Genomic DNA, 23,314 nt, shown 5'->3' with positions numbered 1-23,314 from the left:
GGGTTTCGTTGTTTTATGAGTGCCTGTAAGGAGACAAATCTCAAGGTTGTATATTGTATTACACAGTTTGATAATAAATGTGCACTGAACTTTGACTTCCCTCCCTGGAACTAATCTCACATCCTCAGTTCCCCTGAACTCCCCCTGGATTTTATCTATGTGTGGCACTCAGTTCTCTTCTCGTCATCCACCTTGTTAAATGCTTTCATAACTATGAAAAATATTTGTTTTGCTAGCAAAAAAAAATCCAGCCTGTTTAAAATTTCCAACCCGGTTACAACCTGTATCACTATAATTCTAATTAACATTTTTTCCACCATGTTTATAGTTCTAGATTTGAGACTGGAATGGTTCACTCTAAATAAGGTACAGTCAAAATTAGTTTTTCTTCCGATGAAAGATCACTGAAATCTTTCTATGGATGCTGTGAAACCAGGTTAAGTATTTACAATGTTTTAATTAATAAAGCATATCAGTATAATAAAATAGCAAATCTGTATATAGGATGTGCTGAAACTGTCTGATTGGTGCAGGGACCACAACCTATCGCTCAATCAACATCAAGACGACAAAAGAAATATTTAACTTCGGGAAGGCAAGAGGTCCCGAACAAGCCCTGCTACTCATAGATGTTGAGGTGGTGGCAAGTTTTTGGGGATGAACATCACCAGGGTGCTCTCTTGGTCCATCAACACAACCTTGATGGTAGGTAATGCACAACATATACTACCTGAGGTTCTTAAGGTGAGCTAATCTTCCCAAAAATTGCTGGCCAACTTTTATCAATGTACAAGAGAACATGCTGACATTTGGAATGACAATGTGGTATTCTAGCTGCAGCAAGATAGATCACAAAGTACTCCAGTGGGTTATTAAGATGGCTCAGCACATTAGTAGTACTCAACTACCGGACCTGGAGATGATCTACATCTTAATGCCTACGGCAAACTCATTAAAAATCATTCCATCCCAGACACCGTCTGTTTAATCTCCTGCCATCTCACAGGAGATACAGAAACATCTTAGCTGAGACAGCAAGACTGAAAACCAGCTTCTTCCCAAGGGCTCTTGTGCTGCTGAATAATGCTACACCCTGGCTTGCCAATGGCCTTTGAGTGTAATGAGTGTCATTTGTTCCATGTAATTTTTTTTTTTGATTAAGCCATATCACATGCATTGTAAATATGTTTTGCATGAACTGGAGTAGCACCACAATCTTGTCTTGAGCAATGACAACAAAGTTCTATTCTAATATTTGTTTCATTTCAACCGTCCTTAGTATTTACCACCAATTTGTATTTGTGCTTAGTCATAATTGTTCAAGTTTTGAATCATTATGGTCCCTACATTAATATTTGTAATAACATCCAATACATCTGAAAACATGAAACTCACTGCATAACACAAAATTAAGTAGATTTCCTCACGAAGGTATTATAGCTGCCTGTGGCACTGCTGGGGCAGAGAACAAAAATATTTTTGGAATAAATTAAGTAATTTAAAATTTAAAGAATTCAATATTAGTATTTAGCTGGACAAATTGCTCTTTCAGTGTACAACTGTAAAGACCTGTAAAGTCAGTAAGGCTCTCATGGTTCAATCTTCACCTTGTGACTACACGTCAGTAGAAATCAATTCTTGGGGGAAAAAATGATTAAGAAATCAATACCTAGGGTATCTGCAAAACAAAATCAAGAGCAAAAAAAAAGTGAAAAATATGAGGAATGAATGAATGAACTCTTCTCAGGCTTCCAGCTGGGTACAGATATCAATTATAACTGATGTTTTGATCACAAACTCTGCCATCTCCATCAGGGATGATGCCAGGGCACGTTTAGTCTGGTGGTATTTGTACCTGTACAAACCCTCCTGATTGCTTAGTCCTCACCCAATCAGGTTTCCGCTCTTCCACGCTGTTCACAACCGAATTTCATTTCTTACTAAGAGCGAGACCTTTGTCTTTGTTAAAATTCTTCTGCTCTGGTTTTATTTCAATGGCTTCCTTTACCTTGCAGTCCTAAAAAGCATTCACATGATGCAGTAATTTTATGCTGTTGAAGTCGACCCTGTGGCCATCGTGAATGCAATGTTCTGCTGCTTTCTCAGTGTAACCCAAATGGATATTCCTCCTATGCTCCTTGATGCAGGTTTCCACCATGATAGTTCCTCTATATAGAAGTATGCTGATGCAAGGGTAAGTTCACATATAAGGAGGTATAATGGGAACTACTATGAAGAAGCAGACAGAGTGGTCATGGGATTGTCCTTGTTGCTGTCTATTGCCAATTTCCACTTGGAGGACTTTGAGGTAAGGGCTCCAAGTTCATCACCGTTACTCACCAAATTCTTCTTCAGATACGTTGATGATACCTTTATGGAGTCATGGACGCCCAGAATTCCAGCAGTTCCATGACCATCTGAACAGTATACATCCAAACATTAAATTTACAATGGAGATGGAGAATGGTTACCTCCCATTCCTGGACATTCTAACACAACAGAAACTGGATGGTAGCCTCAGACATGGCATGTCGGAAGCCCTCTCACGTGGACTTGTACCTCAACATTAATAACCACCATTATGCCTCCAAATATGCAGCAGTTCTTTCTGCTTCAATTGACCACGCAAAACTTATTTTGGACCTGGCAAGTCTCCGAGGAAACAAGATTATGTACGACATTCTTACAGAATGGCTACAAGGTGAAGGAAACCAATCGGGCCCTTAAAAGGGCCGAGGAAAAAACCAGGAAACCTAACAACAAGGAGGAACCCGTAGCTATCACCTGCCTTCTCTATATTTCCAAGGTTTCTGGAAGAATCACCAGGATCCTGAAGAAATACCGGATTAATACCATCCACAAACCTGTCAGGAAGCTCAAGTCGCAGGTTATGCAGGTCCAAGATGACCTGGGATTCAGGTTGGTTGGAATTTACAGGATTCCCTGTGAATGCAGAGCAGCATATATCACCTAGATGAGATGCATACATAAAGCCCACATTAAGGAGTACATGAGGTGTATTCATCTGGGTTACCCAGAGAAATTAGCGGTAGCAGAACATTGTTTTCACAATGGCTATAGGGTTGACTTTGACAGGTCAAGACTACTGTCCTGCACCAATGGCATTTAAATAAAATAAGAGGAAAAGAATTTTAACAAAGATGAAGTCTCACTTTACAAAGGAACTGATTGTGGACTATAGGAGGAATGGAAACAGGCTCACCTTTCTTGACATCAATGGATCTGGGGTAGCGAGTGAACAGTTTTAAGTTCCTCTATATACACATCACCGAGGACCTCACGTCATCTATACATACCAGCTGTGTGGTGAAAAGAGCAAAACAGCACCTCTTTCATCTCAGCCGGTTGAAGAAGTTTGGCACGAGTCCCCAAATCCCAAGGACTTTCTACAGGTGCATAATTGAGAGCATTCAGATTGGCAGGACTCGGCAGAGAGTGGTGCCAACCGTCCAGTGCATCTGTACATGTTAACTTCGCACTATTCAGGATGTTTACAGAGACAGGTGTGTAAAAAGGGCCCGAAGGATCATCAGGGACCCGAATCACCCCAACCACAATCTGTTCCAGCTGCTACCATCCGGGAAATGGTACCACAGCATTTAAGCCAGGGCCAACAGGCTCTGGGATAACTTCTTCCACAAGGCCATTAGACTGATTAATTCATGCTGACAATTGTATTTTCCAAGCTATATTAACTGTTCTGTTGTATATACTATTTATTACAAATTACTATAAATTTCATATTCAGGCAGAGACGTAACAAAGATTATTATTCCTCATGTATGTGAATGACGAAGGAAATAAAGTCAATTCAATTATAGTAAAAACTAGAATTTGATTGTAAACAAGGGGGGAGAGCAGAAACCTAATTGGATGAGGACTAACCGATCAGAAAGGACGCACTATGGGGGTATAAATACTACAGGACTAGATACACCCAGGCATCATCCCTGATGAAGATGGCAGAGCTTGACTTTGAAACGTTGGTTAGAATCAATACCTGTACCCAGCTGGAAGCCCAAGAAGAGTTTATTCATTATATATGCCGGGAAAGCACTAGATCCTAATGAGGAATATTTAATTACACAAAGACTATAGTATCCAAGGTTTGAATTTTTCCATGTTTTATAAGTCTATAAAACTGATTCCAAAATAGGACTTCAATGTTATGAATTTACCGTAATCATCTTTAGTGACACCCACGAAACAGTTCTAAATTCTTTACACCTTAAATTTAGGCAGGACTGCATTAGAAACACTGCAATTTGGCAACTACAAGCTGGATAGTGCACATTTGTCAGAGAGATTCAGTGCATATTACTTCAGAATCATATTCCGAACAGCATAAATGTGGACTAGATCTATATTGATTAGAATGTTCCCTCCACCCTGTTATTGCTACCTTGTTTTAAATGAGCACCTTCAACTCATTCCACACCATATGCCAGTAACGTTAGGGAAAAATTGGTTGGAGAAAATGCAAATTCCTTTCAAGGTCTCTTATCTTTTTATCTATTTGCAAATATTATTTTTCCCACTGCACATGATAGCTTCCAGTTTCAAGTTTTAAAATTGACTCAGGGCAGAAAGGATGGACCAAACAATGGAATTAAAACACTGGTGGCTTGGAAAACACAAGAAAATTTCACTAGTATGTATTTTCAGATTTTAAAATATAAACTAATTTGAGTAATAGTTCTATACAGGATAAAGCTTCTTTCTTTCAAAAAAAATCTGATCAATTTAAATGCTTTATTAATACAAATAACATTAAATTTGCTTATGCTGACCTCTGGCAAAATGACAAGCAAAGTCGTATTGGTTTTTACATTTGCATCCACATATGTTACATTGAAATGGGTTCTCATAACCATGGCATCCCATGTGAATGGTGTAAAGGATATTGTCTGCAAAATACATGTCACAGTGTGGGCAATGATGTAAGAGCTGGGGATCCTGCACTTGAATTGGAGGAGTAGGAGTGCTACGTTGGCTGTTCGTCATGCAGGGCGAGCTCATGTGAGCACTGCGCTCACTACTTGGACCTGCTACAGGACTTAAGTTTCTCTGATTATGCACCGGATGTCGATCAGGACTAGCATTGGATGAGCTTTGTGCCACACTAGAAACCACAGTGGTAACTGTTGGTGCTATAGAATGTTGTACCACATACGGTTTTTCATCCCTGCAGGATGCCACATCTGAAGATACTGGAGCTTGGTCATCATGAGCAAGGCTGGAGAGCTGGCCAGCTAAGGCTGATAGCTGGTTTAATGGATTATCAACCATGTCCTGTACGTCCCTTGAGATTCCACTAGTCTGTGCCTTTCCCAGGCCTTCATAAGATTCAGCTGATATGTTATGAGAAAACTCATCAAGATAATCTGTCTTCTGCACCAGCATTGGTGACGGGCTGAAATTAATCATCGGTCTTCTTCCGTAACTCAGGGTGTAGCCAGACTTTTTCTGCAAGATTCCCATCATTCTTTTATTGGTTAATGATGTCCTGCGTCCTTTTAGCGGGAGGAGTTTATGTCTGCGTCTACGATGGTGAGACAAGTTACTTTGATCACTGCAACGGAATGAGCAAAGCTCACATTTGTATGGTTTCTCACCTCTATGTGAGCGCATGTGTGCTTCAAGGTGACGCTCATAAGCCGAAGCAAATGGACATAAATGACATCTGTGGGGCTTCTCACCTGTATTGGAGGAACAAAAGAACAATATAAATTAAGAGTCTGATTCAGTCATTTGAACATTTAAGCCTGCTCCTCTGTAATAAGCCCAACTGTTTGGTTTCAGTGTATTCCTACTACACCTTATTGGAATTCAAAAATAATCTTAAATTATTGTTGTTGGTAACCACTTTCTTTAAAATAATACTTTTTATAAGATTTGTACTTTTTAAGCAAACTCATGTATTTTTCACACTCACTGGCATAAAGTGGTATGGCAGCTAAACCAACGGTTTATCACCATTCTCATTTTTCATTGGCTAAGTATTAGCACATGATCTAATCGTTTTAATTAGGCATCCTAATAACTTGTTGAACTCTAAGGAATTTCCTCATCTTATCTATAGACTTATCTTTTTAGGAGCGCCATCTTTATTCTTTTATTTTAGCATTAATTCTTCTCTTAGCATCTTTTCTCAGCTCTTTGATTAGTTTGCTTAGCACTTGTATGTTTGTTTTACTCTAAAATAACTTGAAATCTTGGAATTAAGACTGCTCATCATTCCTGAAACAACCTTAAGGATTAGAAAATAAACAGAGATCCAATATTATATTCAACAAATGGCCACTATTCTGAGAGAGTTGCAAAGATTCACTGCCCTTCGACAGTAGAAGTGTCTTGTCTCATTCTTTACTGCACTCAAGGATGATGACACCTAGTTCTAGATTATCTGGTTTTAAAAAAAACCACTGTGTCAGATTTTTTTTATTGACAGGAGATTGCCAGTTGCTAACCCAAGCCATACTGTTTCTTTCATCTTCACCCAAGGGTGAAGTTCTTCTGGGAGTGTGGGTGTACTTCCAGCATGTTGGCATAGCAAAGCACAGCGCTGAGTTGTCTCAGGGAAGGCAATCTCACACAATCTCAAAACACTGACAGCTTCACCCTTGCTCATAGTTGCCAAAACAGACTGATTAAATGCTATTGAATGTTTTTGATGTTCAAGTATTGAAAAACTTGGACCCTTTAAACACTGGCATCAGGCTTGTGGAAGGTCACACTACACCAAGGAATTCATCAGTAGGAGGCAGGAGCAGCTGGCAGCAGGTCAGGAGATACTGCCACAAGCTTAGGCCCACACAAGAACTTGAATGGTGAAACATGCTAAAATCCAGCATTAATGCAAGCATTCATCAAAACCTCCAGATGTTGCTCTCAATTAAGACTTAATTGTTCCATTAAAATTGCACTGCTTTTAGATTTCCAGAAAAGGCACAGCCAGTTTGCTCCATCACTTCAGGAAGTAGTCTAACTGAACTTGTGTTACACGGCAAAAACATTTTCAAGATTAGGAAATGAGTGATGAACCCAATATAATAATGGAAGACCTCTTTTGTTGCTTTCCCTGTGTAGTAAAGAATAACATGCCATTTACTATCCCAAACACAAACTCTTATCTGTATACTGGCTTTGGTACAAGGGCAAAGATTCTTTGATTCCTCCAAATATCACCAATTTGCAAATTTGCTATTTAAATTCACCACCTGAAATAACTTGATATTTTCACGTGCTGCTGAAACAGCTGCATTCCTGTCTACAGTTGTTTCATATATTGTATCCCTCCCATAATTTGTGCCATTCTCGCCTTGTATCAGCAGCAAATCTGGATGCATAATCCTCCTCCAGCATTCAGGTAGGTAACAAGTCATCCATAGACTAATTCTTGTGGTACCAAATTGAAGGTGATTCATTTACAGCGAGCCTTTTTCATACCATTAAACAATCCTCAATATTTCAGCTAATCCACATGCCATGAAGGATCAAAGACCTCAAACATCAGCTATTCCTGCACAGATGCAACCTGACCCGAGTATTTCCAACACTTTTCATTTTGGCTTCTTTGCATCTGCAGTTATATTTTTCTTCTAACAGTTTATTAGCCATCTCACAAGAGTTTGTCTGATCGGCTCTAACATTACAACACAATGGCTGTTGTCATTTAAAATGCATCAACAAATATACTGTGCAGTCTATTACCCGTGTGCATTCTGGTGTGCTCCATAAGTCGTGCTATCCCTTTGCTTGCATAGCTACAATACTGACACTTCAACTTTCCATCAGCTGTTCTTTCCGGCCCTTCTCCCATCATTCCAGAGCCATCATCGAGGGAAACTTCAACAGAAGCATGATGGATTCCATTTTGATGGTTTTCTGTTCCAGCTGTTAATGAAAATACAAATAATTTATAAAGTTGTTATATAAAAATACAAACTTTAAGAAACTAATTGTTGCATTCTGTTCATTTGGGCTATGGAAGCATTTATGTTCAAGTTTCTTGCTGTAGGCACGCGCACGAGGGGCGGTTATGGTAATGTTGGGAAGAAAATAGCAGCCTAGTGTACTAAACTTAAATGGAGAAAGTTGTAAAAACTAAAGACCATCTTGTTTTGGATGTATGAAAGTTATCACTAATCACTGTATTGCTAGACTATAACTTGACCTTCCAACATTTGCAAACTTTATAGCCTTGTTTTTTTGCTGATCCACCAAAGTCAACTGGGCGTGCATTTCAGTGCAATTCACGCCAAAATTGGATCAAGGTCTCATCCTTGAAATAGCTGAATGCTGCTTGGCAAAATCATGTCCCAATCTTTAACAGTGGTTAATGACTAAAATCTTTTGAATGCTAGAAATGTCCAAAAAAATTTTCAAAAATGTAAGTAAAATCTGAATCACTTAAAAGTAATTCTGTTTCAATGCCAAGTCTAAACTGGTGCAGGTTTTGTGGCAGATTACCCAATGCTAACAACTAAAGAACTGCAGCAAGTTCATAACACTATAATGGCTTTTGTGCGAAGTTCAATGTACATATGCAGTTTGGCATCACCAGCAGCGCTTAGATAGCAAGTCTGGGACTTCAGCATTCATGTGGACATCCTGAGCTTCTTCCCAGAGATAAGCAAGGTAAATGTGAGCAGCTTAGTGTGCAATTGTTGGCATTCCCTAATGAATTCTCACCCAATAAACATGAATCTCTGATAGATAGTATATACATGTGAGATACATACATTCAAAATGTATACAAATAAGACAAGCTGGAATTAATTGCAGAAAGTTCATTTTTGATTTGGCAAAACAGATATATAATGCACATGACAAATCAATCTGAAACTCACTTACTACAAAATGGTGAGCAGAAATACAAAACAGACAACATAACTCCAGTAACTCCCTTAATCTAGGTGGAGAGGGTCAGCAACTTTAAATTCCTCTGTATTATGATTTTGGACATCCTGTGCTGGGCCCAACATGCAAGTGTAATTACAAAGGAAGCATTAGCAGCACCTCTACTTCCTTAGAGATTTGATGTGACATTTAAAACTCTGACAAACTTCTATAGATGTGTAGTGGAAAGTGTATTGGCTGGTTGCATCATAGCTTGGTAATAGAAACACCAATGTCTTTGAACGAAATATCCTACAAAAAGTACTAGATATGACCCAGTCAATCACAGGTAAAGTCCTCCCCACTATTGAGCACATTTACATGAAACACTCTCAGGAAAGCAGCATCCATCATCAGGGTCCGCCACCACCCAGGCCATGCCCTCTTCTCGCTGTTGCCATCAGGAAGAAGGTACAGGAGCCACAGGATTCTCACCACCAGGTTCAGGAACCATTACTACCCCTCAACCATCAGGCTCTTTAACCAAAGAGGCAACTTCACTCAACCTCACTTGCCCTATCATTGAAATGTTCCCACCAACAGACTCATCAAGAACTCTTCATCTCATGTTCTTGATATTTATTGCCTACTTATTATTATTGTATCTTTTGTATTTGCAGTTTGTCATCTTTTGCACACTGGTTGAATGCCTAAGTTGATGCAGTCTTCCACTGATTCTCTATAGACTTATTGAGTATGCCAGCAAGAAAATGAATCTCAGGGTTGTACATGGTACATATATGTGCATTATTTGGATAATAAATTGACTTTGAACACCATAGGGTAATATTTTTAAAAGCATGAATAAATGTTACTGTATGGGGAGTTTTAAAGAAAGACATCGTCAGGATAAGGTAATACGTAAAAAATAGAGAAAAGTACAAACTTGGATTTTCATTTCTTGAAACATCCCACATTCTTAATAGCCAATAAAGCTGTTGTAGGAAACACAGGAGCTGTATAGCACAACAAGGCTTACAAAGAGCTTTGTGATAACTGCCAATGGTCATAGAGTTGTTCAGCATAGAAACAGGCCCCTCAGCCCACTGTCATACCCGGTCTATTATTCTTACAATCCCTAATGGAGTCTGCCAAAATTCGGACCTTAAAGGCAGAGTATGTAAGCTTTGCCTCTGACTATGTTCCTAACAAGCACTACAAAGTAGCCAAGAAAAGATTCTTCAAAGATGTGAGGTAATGGTTCAAAGAGGGAATTAAAACTATACAAATAATTACAATTAGACAGACAAAACTGGAAACAAGCTAGAGAGAGAGAGAGAGAATGGTGGGGTTGACTACCAAAAGCTTTTGAGATCAGATGGATAAAGAGACACAGCACATAACAAGAGGGAACTTTACACCATTTTGGACAGCTTTGGTTTTTTTAAAAATTTACTTTGTAGGGTTTAGGAGTCACTTTTCAGACTGGTATTTAGTACACATCCAAAACATCCCCTAACTACATGATTTCACTAGGCCATTTCAAAAGATAACTATAGTTTGATCACATCATGGGGTTTGAAAGTCATATAGTCCTCATCATGGACTTTTAGCGGATTCATTCCCCTGAAAGATTTAAGGACTCTTGAGTACATTACATGAAAAAGAAACACTACTGAGATGATAATTATGTCAAATAACCAATAGTGCATAATTGAGATGTTTCAGAGTGATATTTTCAATAATATTATATTGAAGATAAATGGTAGGAATAGCATTATAATGCTTAAAGCCTCTTGAACACTAATAACATTTATATATTAGTAAACTGGCCATTTTCTTACCAGGCTGAAGTAGTTCCGGTTCCTTTTCATTGCAAACTGAACCAGAAATCATGTTTACATGCTGTGTTTGTTGAGTGAGATACTCTTGAAAATCCTTGACGAAATCTACAGAATCATTTCTCTTTTCTCGCATATTCCTGATTTTGATTGAAGACCTTTAATTCCTAAAGGAAAGTTACCATATTGTGTTTTAGATTGCACAGTGAACTGCTGTTTACTAACATTATTAAGATTAGAATACATTCAGAAAACTTTGCTTATTAGCATAAATCCAGAGCAAGTTTCTCAAGATTTTATTCTTTTTTTAAGGATCATACGACGCTGCTTTCTTCTACCATAATTGACCCAAATTTTGAGAATTACAGAATATATTCTTGCCTGTGACTTATTTCTAGAACTGAAATTACAATTACCATATATGGTTAATGTCCAGCTAATAGAACTTAATTTACCTTAATGTAAGAAATACTGGGAACTCTCACATCATGCATTTCCAGTATATTCTTTTCACATTACAGAATTCCAGCATCCAGATTAATCTTTTGCCTTCAGATTAACATTACCTGCTTTTATAGGCATTAACACTTCTATATGATGCTTTTGGGAATGATGGTCTGTTATTAAAACTATTTTGGAAACTTTGAAAGTACTTATTGGAAGTACCCAACAGGTCAAATGTTGTGCCAAGATGAGGCCATGCTCAGGGTGGAGGAGCAACATCTTATATTCCATCTGGGTAGCCTCCAACCTGATGGCATTAATATTGATTTCTCCTTCCAGAAAAAAAAAATCCTCTTCTTCCACTTCCCACTCTGGCCTCACCTCCCCTGGGTCCCCTCCTCCTTCCCTATCTCCTATGATCCACTCTTCTCTATTAGATTCCTTCTTTTCCAGCCCCTGGCTTTACCCATCACCTTCCAGCTTGCCTCTTTTCCCTCCCCCCATCTTTTTATTCTTGTGTCTTCCCCCTTCCTTCTCAGTCCTGAAGGATCTCGCTACAAAATATTGACTTGTTTACTCATTTCCATAGATGTTGCATGACCTGCTGAGTTCCTCCATCATTTTGTGTGTGTTGCTTTGGTCAAATATTTTCCCAAAGCTTCTTAAAAACTAGGTTGTCTACTAATTTTGTGCTAAACTTCTATCTGATGTGATGCATTTCTATCAGCTATAACAGATGAGACAATACAACTGCATCACTGGAAACAAGCCACATCCCTGTTAATCTGAAAGGAGACCAATCCTGACATTATGCGCCAAACCAAGTGATCCAGTGGGTGGTAAAAGGATAAACCCTCGGCCCACTGGAAATCATGAAAATCGTCAGCCACAGTAAAGCAGAGACCCTGGCAAACTTAAAACTAGACATCTTGTGCATACAAGAAACTCATAGGCTGAACAACCAACCCTATGTGCCAGGAATCCACTTGATTATTGAGACCTCTAGCCAGACTTATGGAAGTGCAATCTTTGTTAAAGATAAATCTATAGTAATGAGCACAGCAAACATCCAAGCTGGCTCAATGGAAACTTCTTAAAGTTAAAACAAAATACATAAGTATCATCTCAGTCTACAAAACCCCTAATGAACCATTCATGTGGCCACATAACCAAGATCTCTAGGACAAAATGTACCTCATTATTGGTGACTTTAATAGCCATAGCACCAACTGGGGATACGAAGATGACGATGTAAATGGAGAAGTTGTATAATGGGTTCTAAACAACTGCCTTGAGCTACTATACGAGTCAAAGGTGCCAGATGGAGAAAAGGATACAACCCAGACCTTGCCTTTGTTACCTCAGCAAGCTCCAACCTCTTCACACGAATAGTCCTCCAACATATACCCAAGTCCCAACACTATCCAGTCCAGGTAGAATCCCTTCCAGTTCTGAGACCTGTACCAAAGTACAGGTACTACTAAGGTAATAGTAGTAGGTACTACTAAGATTTAACCTGAGAAAAGTGAATTGGACATCTTTCACAGAATCCCTTGATCAACTTATCGATTCAATACCACCAGAAGCTGATCATTATGATGAATTTGTCCGACTAATCTGGAAAGTAATGCAGCAGAACATACCTAGAGGCTGCAGAACCAAATATATTCAGGGATTGACTAGTGATATCAAACAAAGTTATGATGAGTATGTCAACTTATACGACCAAAACCTGTTTGGTCAAGACACAAATGAAATGGGAGAGTCAGTTCTGTCCCTACTGAGCCAAGAGAAACAGCGTTGGCAGCAACTAACAGAAAACACAGACATGACCACAGTAAGAAGGCATGGGCAACTGTCCGGAAACTCAACTCAGGCAATAGACCACCACAGAGAATTGCTGCCGCAACACCCAGTCAGGTTGCCCACCAACTAATACTAAATGGTCGACCAAATAACAAGGAATGGAAGCAAAAGGAAAAGCAACATCAGGAGATGGAGTCAGCTCTCTCAAAAGGGACTAACAACTTCCCACCTCTCGCCCTAGAAGAATTAAAGGATGAAGTATCACAGCTAAAATCCAACAAAACTGCTGGCATAGATGGGATTCTTAATGAATTCCTTAAACATTTTGGACCTAAAGCACTCCACTGGCTTCTGTCCCTTTTTAAATTGTTGCCTAAGATCATTAAAAATACTCAAAAAGTGTAGAAGAGCCAAAGTTGTTGCTCTCCTAAAACCCAATGAAGACCCTAACATTCCTAAAAATTACAAACCAATTTCCTTGCTCTGCACCCTCTATAAACTCTACGAAAGACTCATACTAAAAGAATGTCCCCCTTAGTCGAAGATCTTCTAACACCAGACTAAGCTGGGTTCAGGACAGGCTGCTCTTACTGCAGTCAAGTCCTGAACTGAACCCAGTATATTGAGGATGGCTTTGAAATGCGACAAGTTACAGGGGCATTATTCATTGACTTGACAGCAGCATGACACTGTGAATCACAGAGGCCTTCTACCGAAATTATCTAAAATGTTAAAGATCGAAACCACAGTCAAAGTAATAAGAAGCCTCCTAGAAAATTCCAGATTTTATGTAGAAATGAATAGAATTAAGAGTAGGTGGCATCCACAAAAGAACAAACTACCACAGGGATCAGTCCTGGCACCTCTACTATTTAATGTTTACACAAACGACCAACCAACCTTTCCTAACAACCGCAGGTTTATCTATGCAAACAACCTATACAGACACAAGCTAACTCCTTCCAAGAAGTTGAAGTACGACTTACAGCAGTCCTCGAAGCAATGAAGCTCTCTGAACCCAAATCCATCAAAAACTCAAGTGTATGCACTCCACCTGAGGAATTGAGAAGCAGCTCAGAGACTCAAGATCTTCTGGTTTGGAAAGGAGCTCAAACACCATCCAACTCCAACTTACCTGGGCGTGACACCGGATAAGAGACTCTCATTTGCCACCCACATCCAAAGACTCCGAGGGAAAGTTGGCTGTCACAATTCTCTTGAAAAAATTAGCAGGCACGAAATGGGGAGCTAAAGCTCACACACTTAGATCAACTGCTCTAGCGCTCTGCTATGCACCTGCAGAACATTGTGCACCTGTGTGGGCAGATCAGCTCAAATGAAGAAAATCGACCCACTGCTTAACGAAGCCTGCTGAATAGTCACGGGCACACTGCGCCCCACACCCACTAACATCATTTACAGACTTTCAGGCATTGCTCCCCCAGAGATCCGCAGTTACACTACAACAAAAATTGAAAAAGGTAAACAGAACTCAGATCCACGGCACCCACGACATCATCATGTGCCAGTTTCCAACCGCCTAAAATCAAGGAAAGGCTTTGTTACAGTGGAGGAACTACCACACAGAACATTCCCCCAAACGTACAGGATTGACCTCTGGCAACAAACAGAAGCCAGAACCCCACCAAACAGTACAGTTCAAGACCCCACAGAAATGTTGCCAGACGGGGCAGGCGTGACAGACGGAAGTGATGCACTCTTTCTTTATCAATCTTTTTATTAGTTAAATAAAGTGTGTGCGTGTGTGTGTGTGTATATATACATATATACACACACACATATATATACATATACACACGCATACATACACACACTTTATTTTTTTATATATACACACTATATTTAATATTAAAAAACAAGGAGAGTTATCACAAATATCTATATCAATAACAGATCAAAAAGGAAAAATAAATGTTATCAAAATCAAACATAGTATTAATCTAATAGTATATAATAAAGAGAAAGGTAATTGAGTCTCCTCTTATCCATAAAAAGAAAAAAAAGATAAAGAAACTTGTATAATTGACATACAGAAAAAACCCCAAAACACAAAAAACAAAAGAAAAAAAGAATTGGGCAGCTCAAACTGAGAGCGAAAGCAAAAAAAGGGAAAATTTTCTGATCAAATCCAAAACTTCAAAAAGATAAATGGAAGGGCCATAAGTCAAGAGCATATGAAAATACTGAATAAAAGGTTGCCAAGTTTCCTCAAATTTAGTGTATGTATCAAACATCCGACTTCTTATTTTCTCTAAACTTGAAAAGACATAATGGAGGTAAGTCAATGAATAACAGTAAGTGGATTAGCATCCTTCCATTTAAGAAAAATGGCTCTCCTAGCCAATAAAGTTGTAAAAGCTATCATCCGTTGAGCAGAAACAGGAATATCTCCTGCTTCCGATGGAATGTTCCCAAAAATTGCTGCAAGTAAATTCGGTTGTAGATCCAAATTCAGAACCTTTGATAAAGTTTTAAAGACTTCTTTCCAAACATTATCTAACTTGAAACACGACCAGAACATATGTGTTAAAGTAGCCACCTCAATATTACATCTATCACAAATAGGATATTAGAAAAAATATGGGCTAATTTGTCATTTGACATATGTGCCCGATGCACTACCTTGACCTGTATCAAGAAGTGACGGGCACAAATAGAAGAGGTGTCTACCAAATGAAAAATTTTATCCCACTTGATTATCTGAAAGTGACTTTCGAAACTCCAGTTCCCACGCAGCTTTAATTTTATCATTAGATAACATATGCAAATTCAATAACCATTAGCACTGCTTGACAGACGGAAGTGGTGCACTCTCAACAGAGCGAGAGTGGGAGTTTGTAGGACGGGAGGCAATGTGGTGAAATGGGGTTTAAAGACCAGCGAATCCTGTGAGTGTGGCGAAAGGGTGCAGAACATTGAACATGATCTGCGCAACTGCCCACTCTCACCTGAATTAGCTGACACTGACCTGCCCAGCATCAACCAAACAACACTACAGTGGCTGGCTGTCTGCTGTGACAAGCTATGATGAACTGGAAACAAAGTTTTGCAAAATAAATTATATAATTTGAGGAAATGTTTTACCTTTTTGCAGTTATTATTGAAAAGATATCCAATAATGTTATAAATATAATGGAAAGTTGATAAGGCAAGGCAGTGGATGTTCTCTACATGGACTTTAGAAAGGCCTTTGAGAAGGTCCTGCATAGGAGGTTGGACAAGAAGGTTCAATCGCTTGGCATTCAGGATGAGTTAGTAAATTGCATTAGATATTGTCTTTGCAGGAGAAGCCAGAGAGTGGTAGTAGACAGTTGGCTCTCTGACTGGAGGCCTATAACAAATAGTGTGTTGCAGGGATTGATGTTGAGTCCATTGTTTGTTATCTGTATCAATGATCTAGATGGCAATATAGTAAATGGGATCAGCAAATTTGTGGATGACACCAAGACTGGGGACATAGTGGACAGCAAGGAAGGCTATCAATACTTGAAGCAGGATCTGGGCCGGCTGAAAAAATGGGATGAAAGCTGGCAGATAGAATTTAATGCAGACAAATATGAGATGTTGCACTTTGGGTGGACAAACCAATGTAGGACTTACACAGTGAGCAGCAAGGTATCGAGGAGTGCGGTAGAACAGAGGGATCTGGGAGTACAAATCCATCATTCCTTGAAAATAGCATCACAGGTTGATAGGGTCATAAATACATCTTTTGGCACCTTGGCCTTCATAAATCAAAAGTATTGAGTTCAGTAGTTGAGATGTTATGTTGAAGTTGTATAAGATGTTGGTGAGGCCTAATTTGGAGTATTAGTTGCACTTCTTGTCACCTAGCTATAGGAGAGATGTCAATGTTTGAAAGAGTGCAGAGAAAATTTACAAGGTTGTCGCCATACTTGGGAACCTGATTTTTGTAAGGAAAAGATGAAAAGGTTAGGGCTTTATTCTCTGGAGCATAGGAGAATGAGGTGAGATCCGATAGAGGTATACAAAATTATGAGTATAGATAGGGTAAATTCAAGCAGGCTTTTTCCACTGAATTTGGTTGAGACTAGAACTCAAGGCCATGGGTTAAAAGTGAAAGGTAAAATGTTTAACAGGAACATGAGGGGAACTTCTTCAGTCAGACATGGTGAGAGTATGGAACAAGCTACCAACAGAAGTGGTGGATGCAAGTTTGATTTCAATATTTAAAAGAATTTTTGATAGGTACATGAATGGGATGGGTATGGAGGACTATGGTCCAGGTAGAGGGTCATTAGGACCAGTCAGGTTAATAGTTTGCCATGGACCAGATGGGCCAAAGGGGCTGATTCTGTCCTGTTGTGTTCTGTGGCACTAAAATATGTAGTGCAGTACTGTGAATTCTTGGGATCTGCCCAAGAATTAACTACACAATTCTTAAATATGAACTGAACTTAAGTCTAAACTCTTTATTTAGGAGTAATTTTGTTTGAGAATACTAAAGAAAATATCTGGATGATGAAATACTGCTCACACTAGTTATCAGATGTGGTTGACTGCAAATCCTTTAAGCTGGTAATAAATCCCAGACATTTTCATTAAGTTTCAATACTTGTGTCTGGAAAAGCATCCGAGGTTTTGGGGATAAAGGTTGACTCGTTTTTCAAACATGTCATACCTTTCAATGAAACCATTGATGGTCAGAAACTTAACTTTTTAAAATTTTATTCCCCATAGCAAAAAGAGGTATCAACCTCAGACTTTAAATTTAACATTTGATATTTTTGTCATTTGCAAAAAAGAAATTCCAAGTTCCAAGAGATTAGGTTCCACATTCTAGATTATACCCATTTTCCATGGATTCTCCGTTCAGCACAGTTTTTTAAATCCACCTCATCAGTTCTTAATAGCTTCAAAACATTCTTTAAACTTTAGAAGTTCATAATTTTCACTTCAATCAAAATACATGAGATATAAATAGATGAAAGCCATACACCAGGAGCTGATAGAGCAGTGCCAGAGGTCACAATGTGAGCCTATAGAGGTGGGGTGTGGAGGTTTTTGCTGGTTGCTCGCTGTGCAGAACCAACTCTCTCCTTGGCATTACCAGGGCTGCAAAGAAAAGAGCCATCAGGACTATCACAGAGGCTGCTGAGCGAGCATCCAGTTGGCTCAGGGTCAAGAGGTGTGACCCATTGGCCAATGCTGCTGGAATAGAAGCCATGTCCTGATCAACCCTAGATGGGTCACCGGGATATCTTAGGATGTATTTATTCATACTGTCACGAGCATCACACCCATGAACCACACCTCTGTGATACCCCTCTTCTTATTGATATAAACAAATTAATTACTACTATCTTGTTGCTGGTGAATTTGTGGACAGACTACAACTAAAATTCAGGAAAGATAATAGTCCATTTAGCTCATTCAACATGACTGATTTCCTCTCATTAATCTCTAATTTGCCTAAAATAACAATTTAATTTATTAAATTCCAGAATGTAGAGCTCTTGATAAAATTCACTTTGCAATCCCAACTCAGTCAGGAGCTTTCCCCACACCTACAGAAGAATACAGAAGCACAACTGTAGAAGTAAACAAAGAAAATCTGTTTCTAGTTCTCCAAAAACACATAGCTGCAGAGATAAATTTAAAACAATAGATAATTGACAGTAGGTGCAGGAGTAGGCCGTTTGGCCCTTCTAGCCAGCACCACCATTCACTGTGATCATGGCTGATCATACACAATCCATACCCCGTTCCTGCCCTCTCCCCATATCCCTCGACCCGGCTATCTATAAGAGCTCTATCTAACTCTCTCGTGAATGCATCCAGAGACTTGGCCTCCACTGCCTTCTGGGGCAGAGCATTCCACATATCCACCACTCTCTGGGTGAAAAAGCTTTTCCGTATCTCTGTTCTAAATGGCCTACCCCTTATTCTTAAACTGTGGCCTCTAGTTCTGGACTCACCCATCAGCGGGAACATGCTTCCTGCCTCCAGTGTGTCCAATCCCTTAATAATCTTATATGTTTCAATCAGATCCCCTCTCATCCTTCTAAATTCCAGTGTATACAAGCCCAGTCGCTCCAATCTTTCAACTTATGACAGCACCTCCATTACGGGAATTAACCTTGTGAACCTACGCTGCACTCCCTCAATAGCAAGAATGTCCTTCCTCAAATTTGGAGACCAAAACTGCACACAATACTCCAGGTGGGTCTCACCAGGGCCCTGTACAGCTCTTTACTCCTATACCCAATTCCTCTTGTTATAAAGGCCAGCATGCCATTAGCTTTCTTCACTGCCTGCTGTAGCTGCATGCTTGCTTTCATTGACTGGTGTACAAGAACATCTAGATCTCGTTGTACTTCCCCTTTTCCTAACTTGACTCCATTTAGATAGTAATCTGCCTTCCTATTCTTGCCACCAAAGTGGATAACCTCACATTTATCCACATTAAACTGCATCTGCCATACATTTGCCCACTCACCCAACCTGTCCAAGTCACCCTGCATTCTCATAACATCCTCCTGACATTTTACACTGCCACCCAGCTTTGTGTCATCAGCAAATTTGCTAATGTTACTTTTAATCCCTTCATCTAAATCATTAATGTATATTGTAAACAGCTGCGGTCCCAGCACCGAACCTTGCGGTACCCCACTGGGCACAGCCTGCCATTCCGAAAGGTTCCCGTTAATCACTACTCTTTGTTTCCTGTCAGCCAGCCAATTTTCAATCCATGTCAGTACTCTGCCCCCAATACCATGTGCCCTAATTTTGCCCACTAATCTCCTATGTGGGACTTTATCAAAAGTTTTCTGGAAGTCCAGGTACAAACACTACATCCACTGGCTCTCCCTTGTCCATTTTCATAGTTACATCCTCAAAAAACTCCAGAAGATTAGCCAAGCATGATTTTCCCTTCATAAATCCATGCTGACTCGGACTGATCCTTCTACTGCTATCCAAATGTGTCGTAATTTCCTCTTTTATAATTGACTTCAGTATCTTTCCCACTACTGACATCAGGCTAACTGGTCTATAATTCCCTGTTTTCTCTCTCCCTCCTTTCTTGAAAAGTGGGACATGAGCCACCCTCCAATCAGCAGGAACTGTTCCTGAATCTATAGAACATTGGAAAATGATTACCAATGTGTCCACGATTTCTACAGCCACCTCTTTAAGTACCCTGGGATACAGACCATCAGGTCCCGGGGACTTATCAGCCTTCAGACTCAACAGTTTATCCAACACCGTTTCTTGCCTAAAATAAATTTCCTTCAGTTCATCCTTTACCCTAGTTCCTTTGGCCACTATTACATCTGGAGATTGTTTGTGTCTTCCCTAGTGAAGACAGATCCAAAGTACCTGTTCAACTCGTCTGCCATTTCCTTGTTCCCCATAATAAATTCACCTGTTTCCGTCTTCAATGGCCCAATTTTGGTCTTAACTATTTTTTTTGCTATTCACATACCTAAAGAAGCCTAAAAAACCCTGGGATCATGAAATTTCAAATAAATTTAAATTTTAAAAATCATTAACATTTTCTTGTCATGAAGCAACTGTAACAGTCATCTCTAGAACACAGTTTGTGTTCATTGCTTCATCTTCTCTTGACACAGGGCCAAATTACACTCAAGTTAACAGCATGTAGAATATCACTCTACCATTTATCAACTCCACATCTATCATTACTTTTGATTCATATGTCTGACTTTGGACGAACCAACTCAATGATTTTTCAAGTACTTTAAGTATTTTTACTATCAGCTACTATCACCTTTCTTATTCAACCTGGGCCATTGTATAATCCAGATTTGCCCCAGCTAAACTCATCAAGGTAATTCCTCTAGAGAGCTCATGAAGATGGTATGGACGAACCTGGATTCAAAATTGATTATTGGACTGAGTGCAAAGATTAAGAATCTTTGATTCTTGCACCCCAGCTATTCACTATCTATAAACACAATTAGACCATGGGGATCACAAATGTGATATTGTCAAGTCTGCCACAACTGTGAGGAACTATAAGCAGGGGTTAAACGAGGATTTATAGAAACCATAAATTGAATGAGTGTTCAAGAACATGGCAAATGCAATGTCATATTGAAAATGTGAAGTTATTAGCTTTGATGCACAAAACAGAAAAACAATATTTTTAAATTGTGACAGTTAAGGTAATGTTCTAAGAGTGTTCACGTACACAAGTCACTGAAAGCTTGTACAGAAACAGGCAGTTAGTATGTTGACTTTTACTATGAAAGGATTTAAATACAGGGCTAAAGATGCCATCTTGGAGTACTGTGTACCATTTTGGTATCTATACATATTGTAAGATAGCTTTATAATAGAGCGGCAAAATTTACTATATTGGTTCAAGGGGTGCCAGATTTGCTGACAAGATAGATCAAGTAGACTAGGACTGTATTCAATAGAATTTAGAAGAATGAATAGAACTCATTCAGACTAACAAATTTCATCAGAATTTAATGGATCTAATGCTGGGAGAATGCTAAGGAGTTCAGAATCAGGAATTGTGCTTTTAAAATAGAAGGTAAAATTAAAATAAGAAATTACTTTATGCAGGGAGTGGTGAATCTTCTGAATTCTCTGAAAGCTTAATCATTGACATCATTCACAACAAAGATCAATAGATTTATAGATGTTAAGAGAATTGAATACATGGGGATCCTGTTGGAAAATGGAATTCAGGTCAAAGGACAGCCACAAACGAATAACAGAAGAGTGAAATGGCCTTTTCTTCCTCCAATTTTTGTTAATGTATTCCTGCCCTAGTAAATGGCTTCTAACTTTTTTAAAATTTTCTTAACTTTTCCAGATTTTTCAACCATTGAAAACAGAACCATTTTTCCATCCACTCCATTGAGTCAATCAGCTTGTTTTGTAAACACAAGCACAGCCTCACTATTCTTGCTGTCTTTTCAGCCTTTCCACTCTGCAAATCCAACTGTGCAGCGCACCATTGTCATCTCAGATGCCTTCTCGGGACCTTGAGGCTTTTCTTCCTTAACAGTCCATTTCATTCCCATCAATTATATTTATATTATTGATAAACAAAACATCTTTACAGCTGTTACCCAGTCTACTACTTTCAAATTCCCAGCATCAGGCTTTCCCTTTGCAGCATTTTCTTTACTACAAATACAGCATTTTATTTTCAAAAGGACAACTCAGGGACTTCAACATTTAAAAATATATTAACCTCCAGTTTTCTATCAATCTGTATCTTATTTTATAAATTAATATATTTCTGTCCATTTTTATTATTTTAAGATATTTAAATACAGGTAATTAAGAGGTTTCTGTTGTTCTGCCTCCTATATTAATCAAATCGTCAGAAGCTTGGATGCACGACAGCACCTGTGGTTATATGTTTTTGTTGCCCAATTTTTGAATATGTCTACTCATATTATGTAGGTCGCTGTACAGGTTTGGGGTGACCTGTATGTACAGACGTGGATTTGAATTACTTCTGTTCATGTCCCAACCTTTGAGGGACCAAAGCAGAAAAACGATTTGGAGACTGCGACGAACACATTAAATAAATACACACTGGTCAATTTTGTTTGCATGTTTTCTACATGCAAGTCAGCCAAACTGCTCTGCGGTGAGATTTTGTTAAGGGAGATTCCAAAACAACCCGCAGCCAGACCGCTTTGGTTTATAAATGGCTTCTCCGACGACTCCATGAAACCGGCCTCGACCAGCGTCCCGCCCTCCCATCGCCCTCATTGGTCCAGCGACCGCAAACACCGAGGTAGTCCCTCCTCCCATTGGCGAACCGACACGTCGCTCATATGGCGTTGCGCATCAAGCTGGAGTCCAGTGGGCCGCGTTATTTTGAAATGCAGCACGACAAAAACAATTACAAAATATTTCACGAAGGGCTGAAGGAGAGGAAATTCTGCATCGGGGTCGGGTAACCCATCACCGGCGGCTTCATTCGCCACCAGCTTTCCCTCCCTCCCCCACACCACAGAGGCTTCCGACAAGTTCTGTCCGTTTACTTTCAAACCGGGGTCCCGACGAGCTGAGGGGGGACGACGCTCAGATCGCACCGGAGGGCTTCCCCCCCGCCCGCTTTCCTACCTCCGGCTCTGGCTTAAACTCCACTCGGCAGCGGTTTTAAACATCCAAGCATGTCGCTCTCACAGCAGATGTGTGAGACGGCAGGGGAAGCGAGCGCTCGGGGCGGGGGACGGACCGCTGACCATGCAACCGCCCCTTGTGCTGTGCCGTTTCTCGGAGCAGAGGGAACAAAAGCCGATGTCACGGTTCGGCCCGGGCACAGGCGGCTGAATGGAAGTGACATCAGCGGGGCGGGCTGCTGAGCAACTCCTCCTCCG

The 23,314-nt window shown here is 39.7% G+C and overlaps 1 protein-coding gene across 1 annotated transcript; it reads right to left on the bottom strand.

The window, feature by feature from the left end:
- Nucleotides 1-4,756: 4,756 nt before the first annotated feature.
- On the bottom strand, nucleotides 4,757-23,262 carry LOC132379625 (zinc finger protein Pegasus-like). The gene is made up of 4 exons (XM_059947759.1): nucleotides 23,058-23,262; nucleotides 10,707-10,870; nucleotides 7,735-7,917; nucleotides 4,757-5,720 (listed from the first exon to the last, which is right to left on the bottom strand). The coding sequence occupies exons 2-4, from the start codon at nucleotides 10,837-10,839 to the stop codon at nucleotides 4,792-4,794; spliced, it is 1,245 nt and encodes a 414-aa protein (XP_059803742.1). The 5' UTR covers nucleotides 10,840-10,870; nucleotides 23,058-23,262; the 3' UTR covers nucleotides 4,757-4,791.
- Between the last annotated feature and the right edge of the window lie 52 nt (nucleotides 23,263-23,314).

Source organism: Hypanus sabinus, chromosome 22, assembly GCF_030144855.1.
Source record: "Hypanus sabinus isolate sHypSab1 chromosome 22, sHypSab1.hap1, whole genome shotgun sequence".
NCBI classification, from domain to species: Eukaryota; Metazoa; Chordata; class Chondrichthyes; order Myliobatiformes; family Dasyatidae; genus Hypanus; species Hypanus sabinus.
This window is presented reverse-complemented; position numbering and strand designations above follow the sequence as displayed.